The 9,980-nt window shown below is 34.2% G+C and overlaps 1 protein-coding gene across 3 annotated transcripts in view; it reads right to left on the reverse strand.

The window, feature by feature from the left end:
- Positions 1-497: 497 nt before the first annotated feature.
- LOC110447268 (multiple epidermal growth factor-like domains protein 11) overlaps positions 498-9,980 on the reverse strand; it is a 17,222-nt gene continuing 7,739 nt past the window's right edge. Inside the window, exons 8-15 of one of the 3 annotated variants that reach the window (XM_021492842.1) lie at positions 9,797-9,892; positions 8,222-8,317; positions 7,737-7,832; positions 5,052-5,147; positions 4,390-4,485; positions 1,938-2,075; positions 1,526-1,717; positions 498-1,238 (exon numbers count right to left, since the gene is read on the reverse strand). In XM_021492842.1, the coding sequence (XP_021348517.1) occupies positions 1,090-1,238; positions 1,526-1,717; positions 1,938-2,075; positions 4,390-4,485; positions 5,052-5,147; positions 7,737-7,832; positions 8,222-8,317; positions 9,797-9,892 (959 nt within the window). In that variant the 3' untranslated portion in view covers positions 498-1,089. The remainder of the gene's footprint in view (positions 1,239-1,525; positions 1,718-1,937; positions 2,076-4,389; positions 4,486-5,051; positions 5,148-7,736; positions 7,833-8,221; positions 8,318-9,796; positions 9,893-9,980) is intronic. The other 2 variants (XM_021492843.1, XM_021492844.1) reach the window with 2 other exon arrangements.

A 9,980-nucleotide genomic window follows, 5' to 3' on the forward strand; every position in this document is an offset into this window, starting at 1 on the left:
ACTACAGATGATTATATGTGTACCGCTTTGAGACGACCTACGAACTAGGTCATGGCAAAGTGGTATATAAGATCTTCGAATTATCATTGCTATTTGTTTATCGTAAATGTTATGTTGGACAAAATACATAATAATTAGTGACGATAAATTGATAGTTAATGGACCTCATATGTTTGTGGTCAATGGTTGTAATTAATAATCAGATAATACCTCGTACGTGTAAAAGCCATGTTTGTATATTTCTCACACTTACTAAGACAATGAAATAAAAACCTAAACGTGTAAATGAAAATCACATTCGAGAGCGAATAATGCGTCATCTGTTGCATACCTACTTAGTGTATAATTCAATTCTAAGAAATCTCTTTTAGACCGAAATATATTAATATTGTTCAACACATAATTCACTGTCTACATAAATGCACATTTCGTAATATAGTCGATAGCCTTTCGACTCTTGTCTAACACTGCACAAAATCAAAAAACAAAAGCTTAGACATGCACCTTTGCGTTTAATCAAACCATAAAGTTAAAGATATATTCGTATTCGGTTAATTGTATATGCTTCCTATAAATTATCAACCTTATTACTTGTCAACCAGATGCCAACTGTGTGGTAATCTAACACTACTTGAAAATTTGATTAAAGCTACTTATACTTATCCCCACAAAACATTCATCCACCAAAACACCTTCTTGGATTAAAAACGACAAATTGTATAGAGTGATTGCGATGGTTAACTGCGATAAATAATAACTTTATACAAAATATATGAACTTCTGTACAGAACAAAGATATATTAATCCACTATGAACATATACTTTACCTTAACAATGAGAGCATATACGATACATGCTTGGGTTCACAAAACTGACATTCAGATATTGTGGCAATGTAAAAAGCACACAAGATTTGACAACTGAACACAATTAATCCACAGCACTGTCGATGTTCATCACCTACGTACTTTTCTGTTTAGTTTTGACACTAGTTAATCAAACAAATTTTATATGAGTGTAATTTAGTTACAGGAACATGGGTACGTTGAGTTCAAGGATGAATCTGTGCAGCTTTCAGGAACCATTTTCCTATGTTTTCTTGTCAGTATTTGTTGTTTCGTATATATGTGGAATTCCCACCTCCCTGCGTCCAAGCTGTTCATAAGTTGCCTCATTGTGTAAAATCTGCGCAATGGTTTGTTCCTTGTTGTAAGTTGCTATTTCGTCGTAGGTATTATCTGAAAAATGCAACAAAAAATATGAATTGAATTTCTGTCTGGTACTATCATTGTTACGCTATTAACATGAGCTAATACGTGTATGTCGTAAGGTTGAGATATGCTAACAACGTTTGAAGTTGGTTTAAAAGTGGGAACAATGTGCATTCAAGGTATCGCGTTTCCTTTTCAGAAACCAATTCAATTGAAAACTTGTATTTTTTTCAATGGAAACCCTAATGTTGCAAACATTCGCTTTAAACGTTAAATAATTCGTATGCGAATGTACAAATGCAGTAGATGTTTACCTTGCTTTTGTTTGAGCTCTTTTGCAGTTTTCGACAATGATATATCTGTCATATGAGCAGGCCCTGTGATATCACTGTGCTTTTTCGTCAGACGTCTGACCAGTACAATTATCACTATGACCAGAGCCAGTATAACCACTCCGCATCCGATGCCTATCCCCACTGCGGAGTCCCCATTCGTTATGATTACCACTACAGCATAACACAATGTTGAATTGTCATGTATTTTTCATTAGTTATTATTTTCTGTTTCATGTCCCTCCTTTAATCTTTAGGATTGGAGTGATTTTTTTATTATATTCTACATATTTGGTTGAAAACAAATCTAATGAATAATTAATACTGAGGAGATTAGTTTTAGACATAGTTTTGAACAAACATATTCATGTTAAGGGTATCATATGAATATTACCCTTGTTGTCACATTTGTTTCCAGTCCATCCATCTGTACACCCTGTCGTACAGTCTCCAGTACCCTTGTCACAACTCACACCTTGACAATTGCCACACGACTTCAAACAGTTGCTGCCATAAAATCCGGCTACACACACTACAAGTAAAAGTATACTCAGATATCATCAATAATACCGAATAACCGGTACTGTACATGCTACAATGATTGGTAGGCTTCAAAATAAAAAATGAAGCGACACAAACCTTTTTGAACAAAACGGTATGTTGATGTTGAAAGCAATGAAGCAATGACATGTATGATAAAAAGGAAATATTTAGATGGGTACCCTAGATAACTTCGAGGAGAATACGACCAAGGAATTATGTGCACTTGGATATGATATGTTATCAACATAAATTATGATTTCCATATGAATACTTGCTCGTTGTCTTCAAATAAATTGTTAGCTTCAACTAGTAAACGTTTGTCTATCTTAAGATCGAGAATCAAGCAATATCAAATACGACCCTTACACACGGCAACACTATATTGGCTTCGTTTAAATGTTACTTAGCGCTTAATGTCGATTAAATGAATTCAAATTTTGCCCCGAATTTTGTTTTTGGAAATGATGGTACATACCCAGGATACGGGTTAAAATATGTAATCAGGTCTCTACAGGGGAGCTTAGGTCCAAATCACATATCCCTTTAACCAAACTAGGATATGTTCCTACATGATGTACATGCAAGGGAGGTGATTTGTTGGAATTTTACTTTTTAGTATTATTGTGGTACATTTGAAACTAAACGACGAGAGTAAACTAGCAAAGCATGAACGAAGTAGTTACTTGAATCAGTGAATTTCATTTGATAGGCGTACTTTTTTCAAGAAAATAGTTTCTAATTTTGTTTGATTTATAGTGGTCGTTCACGAGATTAACCTCGGCTGCGTATACAATCAAATATTTAATTTACATTGCATGACCATAAAGTCCCTCTTACTTCAAATTTATCTGAAAACACCGATAGTCCTAACTTCTAGTACACATTTGCGTTGTATTGTTATTGGTGTTATAATTGATACAAATTTTACCAAGTTGTATGCTGATTGATATTATTTTAATTTCTCGAAGCATCTATTTTTAAATAATATTTTCAGTTAGCTATAATGTATACGTTGCTGCAGGCTATGTTATACAATACGTTATTTTGTTATGTGATTTATGGAATTAGTGTGTTTATTATATATATCTTAAGGGTCCTTTTGACGTATTATATCAAGCCTTTGGTAAACCGAGGCATAATTTTGTTCCAGAAAACAGATTAAGTCGAAGGAAATCAGAAACTTACTATGCCTCAAACTAACTTTCTCTACCTGTTTTATTATACCGAAACGCATTCCACGTTTCTAAATCTTAATTTTCTACGCTGTAAAACACTATCGCATGCATTCATGTATCGACGATAAATAGACCGAGCAGTGAAGGTCGAATACGTATTTGTTCTGTCATATCAGCGTTATGTTTTGATTGGTTCATTTTGACAGGTACTGTGCATAACCCCTGTATTAATAGTTCCTGGGAATGCGCTGGTATCACTTGGTTTTAAGGACTCACAACGCTATTGAGATGTCGGTGATAGTTTTCGTGAAAAACGTAACAACGTTTCGTTATGATTGTATACCATTATTATCACCATTAAATGCCTGACGATTAATGAACATTCTGCTAAAAAAGCTGAAATCTTGGAGTTTTCCTCGGCTTTGTTTTATCTTATTTTCAAAAGAAAACGTCCCAAGCGGCTATCCGTATAATACTCAAAACGTATGCTGAATGCAGCAAAGCCTTGCTCTAACAGTAACACTTACAATAGAGAATAAGGAGCCGGGATTTTGAGAATAAAATCCTGTTTAGGTTTAACTGACCATATAACGATTCAAACTATTGAAAGGGGAAACTTATGATTGTATGATTTTACTAGTGTATCGTCGTCTGACCGTGACCTGTCAACATACCTATACATAACACACTTGTTTGATTACATATAGTCCCCTTACAATTGGAAGGGTAGCTAATGGTACATGTATCAAGCTAATAATACAAATAACAGTAGTGTCATTGCATACAAATATTGAAAAAATGAAAGATAATGAAATTATAAGATTTTATTTTTGTTGAAAATTATCTTTTGAAGTTAACATAAAATGTTAAACGATAAAGATGTTCAGATGAAACATTTTGATTATGATTGACGAGCCAATTAAAACTCCATGTGTACATGGCAGAATGAATCAAAATGTAAATGATTCAATGTCTTTTTTTTTACAAACATAGTATGTAGTTTGAATCTTAAATATTAAACCATATTTTATATGCTTGTTCCCAAATAACATATCTGTAAATGATGAATAGCTCAGACATAAATCCTTTGACAAAATGTTCTGTACGTTAATGATATATCAACTGTACCTATACACGTTCCGTTGTTCCGTTGGCATTCATCATTGTTACAATGACCAGAACAGGACATATTACAATTTTGTCCAAAGGTACCAGGTTCACATGCTACAATACAAACATTTCATATTCACATAAAAGACTCCTTTCGTGCATTACACCTAATACGAAATCAAATGGGCTAACGGGTTTTTTCCAATTTAAATTAAGTTCACTAATATCCGGCCATTGATCAAAACAAATAATATTAAAAGTTGCCCCGGAAAATCCAACTCTAAATTCCAGAAATATCAATGAGTTATTAAGATTGTTTTGCCTTTAGATAAACAAAAAATATTTAAAATTGTAAAATTTAACAAGTTTGTATTGCAATAGAGTCCATAATAGAAGTCGTCCTCTAAACGGACCATGGTTTTACAAATGATGCATTAGATAGAATGTCCAATGCCATAATGCACTTACTAAATGATATTTGGCAAAATCAGAAATAATAAGGAAACATTGCTATCTCATTTGCCTCCATCCATATATACACTGTACGTCAATCAATCAAAGGCCACAGCGACCGGAAAATGAACTGTTAACAACTTAATTAACGTACCCTTGTCTATCACCAAAAAGGTTTAATGATCAACAGAGAGAAAAGCTGACTCTATTTGCGAGCATCATTGTACCTGGACAATCTCCGCTACTTCTGGCACATAGTGAGTCTCGACAGTGTACCGGACAAGTCTGCTTACAGTCAATGCCATACAATCCGGGTCCACATTCTAAAACGCAATTAAACAGATACATGTGTTGATGTGTCGTTAAATCAATACTTATACAACATTTTTATTTCAGCAATTATGTTTACTCTGCTGTAGGAAATGTACAATTTAATATATGTATTTCAACCACAATTCGCGCTGTTATTCCACTCTCAGATCATTGTATACACATGCAGACAGTTGAATACATATGAGTTATACACCACACGTGGTATATGACCTTCCATAGTTTTGATTGATCGAGAAGATGAACCTTGACCGGACGATTTTTACGCGCTTTTTTGCCACGTGCTGTTTCGTTTACGTTGTCTGCTGTCAACATCCGACACATGCTGGTGACTTTTGTGAAGTTTTGCGATGGGAAAAGGGGTTATTAAGAAAATACTAAAAGAAGATGATGCTTAAAGATCTGATCGCTAGTTTCAGGCAAAATTGCTACAGACGTCGTTATCGTTTCGACGCCATGCCGTCGTGTGTGCAGGTCGTGAAACCCAGAGAGGGAATATATATGTCTCTGTGAAACCCAAACAAGTCCTGTAACATTGTCGGAAATATTTCGTTCTCTCCATGTCCCGTTATCAATATTTAGAGGGCCTGTCTATGGCGAAACTCTCACTATAAACGTGAACCATAGAACCTCACGAAGAAACGTCCCAGGCCTATGGTTTTGAACAATGACAGCGATTAGTTCGTCTTCATCACTTGTTGGGAGGCAGACTTCGTACGATATGCTTACTCTCATATAGTCCGTAGTTAATTCATATCAATTAATGCAATATTGCATACTCTCAATATTTAAAGTCGTTCATCTATTTTATTTTTTCACGAAGTTGTTGCCGAAACATTTATTGTGAAATTTATAAAATTTGTAAAAATAAAATCATTTTTGAATATTAATGAGTGACTTTTTATATACGGGTCATATCACTACGCCAGCCTTGTCAACAAAATGTGTGTACAGTATGCTATTCGAATCAGTAAATACTCCAGCTGTTTCAGAATGAGATTGTGGTATACATAGATCACACGACCCGTGGTTGTTGAGTATGGTATTTATATCACTCTCGTTAGTTAATTTTCAAAAGTTACAGAAAGACAGTCGCTAAAGATCGTGTCTTTTGTAACTTTTGAAAATTAATTAACTCGAGTGAAATAAATACCATAATCAACTACCACCCGTGTGTAACCTCTATGTATTTGTTATTTGGTGTATGTAATCTGTGTGCTAATAATTCACATTTAAAACAAAATCTCTTGAAGTTTAATATCAAATTTCTAGTAAATTGAGACCTAGGTTTGCTATACCTCAAATTCAATTACTCTATTTGTTTACTATGCCGAAACGAAAAACCACGTTTTAAAAACGTAATATTCTACGCAACAATTGGTCCATCTGAACATATTCTGTATAAGTCAATTTTATCTTTTACTTCCAGGAAAATCTTTATTCAAGCTACAAATGTCAGCTGACCTTTTTACATTTATCTATATTTTCTTTAATCTGAAAATGGTGTTTTCGGTGTTTTTTTAACGACCCAAATCGACACATATAAAATAGCACATATCGACTCGGTCACGTATACATGTAAACATAGCCATATTGTACCTGTAATTAAACCCTAGATTTCCCCACCCGGGGTACTACGACGAATGCAAATAACAAATACTAAACGCCCAGTTGTGTCATACGGTATCACATATCAGCTCTCTTTGTCAGGCACAGGACAGGTGAAAGTCCGGTCAATCATCAATATGTTATTTACCTATTCTGTTACCTGGGAGCTAAACACATTCTTCACAGTCTAATAGTCACTGTAATGCAGTATAACAGGCATTGTAAAATTAAAATCCTCATTTAATTTAAATTTATATACAGTGTTCCTTAATCAATATGAGGGTTCCGGATAATTTTTGTTCCGTAATATTGATCAACCAATTGTACCAAATCGTACATTTGTGCGAAGAGAAGCGCACAACGGGGCGAACGATTGTTAAATCGCACAGTTGTGCGCACCATGTGAGGACGATGTGCAGACGGTATGTACACGATGTATGCACGATGTGCGGTCACATCTATGTAAGAATATATACACAAAATTATATTGGTTATTTTTCTGAACACATTACAACTGCCCCAAATAGTATATATCTGGTCAAGCAATATTCGGGATTTAAGGACCTAAAAAGCTATTGAGATGTCGTCGAAACTTTTCTTTAAAAACGCAACAACGTTTCGTTATGATTGTACACCATTTTCGATCACCATTAAATGCTTGACGATTAATAAGCATTACACTTAAAAAACGAGAAAATCATCGAAGTTTTCCTTGGCTTTGTGTTATCATATTTTTCAAAAAACACGTCCCAAGCGGCTATTCGTAAACATGTACATACTCAAAACGAATGCTTAATGCAGCAAAACTTTGATGTAAGAGTAACTTTCGCGGTAGAGAATAGAGAGCCATGATTTTGAGAATGAAATCCTTGTTTTGTTTGATGGCCCATTTGAGGATTCAAACTAATAAACTGTAAGCTAATGATATTATTTTAGTATTGTATCTTCGTCTGTACCATGACATATCACCATACCTGTACATAACCCACTGGTCTGATTACATCTATCCCCTTTGCAATTGGACGGGCAGCTTGTCTTGCAGATATCACCATAATATCCAGGTTTGCATGCTTACATAAGAAAATATAAGGTTAAATACATACATTGTTAACTTTAAAAAAAGGATAGATAAGGGATATGTTCAAATTAGACTTTATTAAAAGAGACACAGGCTTTAACATACCATATATAATATTGTATACATAAAATTTTACATATAACTCTCTTGAAATAAAGATACAATAGTCTTGTGTCTATCTTCAAGTATTTCAAAATGTAGTCAAACATATAAAAAAAACACATAACTTTGAGTATACAAAACGAAAATATACATACCTCTTATTTGATTTTAAGAAATATCTTACATCATTTTCTTGCCTTTACATGTAACAATTTTATTATAAATGCAAATATATCAAACAATACCCCAAAATTAGTTCCAATGACAAAGTTATCATACCTGTACATTTCCTTTCATATTGTGTGCATATGTTGTTTTCACATCTAGAGGAACATAACCGATCACACTTCATCCCATAGAAGCCGTTCAAGCAAGCTGAAAGTGTACAAATATGTGAAGCCAAATTTTCTATTTTTAATTTCAATCGTTATACATTTCCCTGTGCGAAATGTTGAATACGAAAATGTTGTAACGATTTTACCTAAGCGTTAGTGAATGAACTTTTTTTGGTGAGGGAGGCAGGGGTAGGGAAATCGGCAGGTGTGAATAAGGATGCAGAGCGGATAAAAACAGCGTAATTGCAGGTAAAACGGATCATGGGAACAAATATTGACATGCTATTGTTTTGACGTCTTCTATTATTATTTCATATAGCTTAGTAATATGTATGAATTATAAAACACTAGTATGAAATGTAAATGTATATGAAATATAGGAAAGATTTATTACCAATCATCTGTTAAATTTGAATACATATCCATGAATTGCGCTCAAAGCAGTCATTGATCATGGAAAAGGATCCACACTAGACGCATCGTACGACATGCATTTGGATGAATCAGGTCACTTATTTCCACGTACCTATTCAGGCTAGCCTTTACCATAATCTGTATATTCTACGAATAGATATCTCAACATTCTATTGTGTTTCTAGAGTTTGGTTTGTATGTGTTTAACGTCCCGTTAGCAGCTATGGACGAACCAGGTTTTGGTGGTGCAAGAAAGCCGGAGTTCCTAGAGAAAAAAACACCAACCTACGACAGTACCTGGCGACTGCCCTACGCAGGTCTCGAACCCGCAACCCAGTGGTGGAAGGTTAGTGGTAGCAGACTATTTTACGCTTTAACCACGCGGCCCCCTCCGTGAGGATTTCTAGAGCATAATGCACACATATGCAGTGTACACAAAGAAGAAGAATACTAAAAAAGCATGTTATCGTTCACATAAAAGAAGGATGTCTAAAATAAATGATGGGCTAGTTAAGAAGTGGGTTTTTAACTCGTTTTATAATAAATTATACATTTTCGCTTGATTTATTTTTAATAATAACAACAATCCAGTGACAGCGCAAATGTCATATATCTTCGTATACTTAATTTTCATTTTAATGATCGGGAAATATGCCATCACTAAATTAGCATCACACCTGATAATTAGCAAACAGGTTGTTATTTTTGTTGCGTACTACTACCGGAATGTGTTTTTATGTCATACACTCTGTCAGCTGTTTGTTCTTTTTACATATGTTATCATGTTCTAGATTTGCTATCTAGATTCACAAAGATCATCTTAGTTTTACCTAAAACATACTTAAAAAATAAAAGAACTAAGCAGGTTTGAGCTATATGGATCACTCTACACCATTAGTAGAATATCCATATCCCTTAATTCTTCATTTACTACACATTATAATCGTTAGGATCAGTGTCAGTAATGGGAGTTAATTATATGCAAATTTAATCTGCATTAGCATTCCAAATAATATAGATGAATAATAAATGTATTCCTAGCCAATCCTTATATACATGTAGCACATTTCTATATTTGTTTTTCATACTTTACACCGATACATACCTTCACACTCTCCATTGATTTGCATACATCGGTTGTCTTTACAGTTGAACAAACAAGTCTGATTACAATGGCTGCCATAATACCCGGGAGTACAAGCTTTAATGAAAAAAACACAAAGGACAAGTCAGAATTTAAGAACAAGGGTAAGAAGAGTGATGCTCTTTATCTACAATGTACGTTTTTT

The sequence above is a fragment of the Mizuhopecten yessoensis genome, unplaced genomic scaffold, assembly GCF_002113885.1.
Source record: "Mizuhopecten yessoensis strain PY_sf001 unplaced genomic scaffold, ASM211388v2 scaffold3257, whole genome shotgun sequence".
In the NCBI taxonomy this organism is placed as follows: Eukaryota; Metazoa; Mollusca; class Bivalvia; order Pectinida; family Pectinidae; genus Mizuhopecten; species Mizuhopecten yessoensis.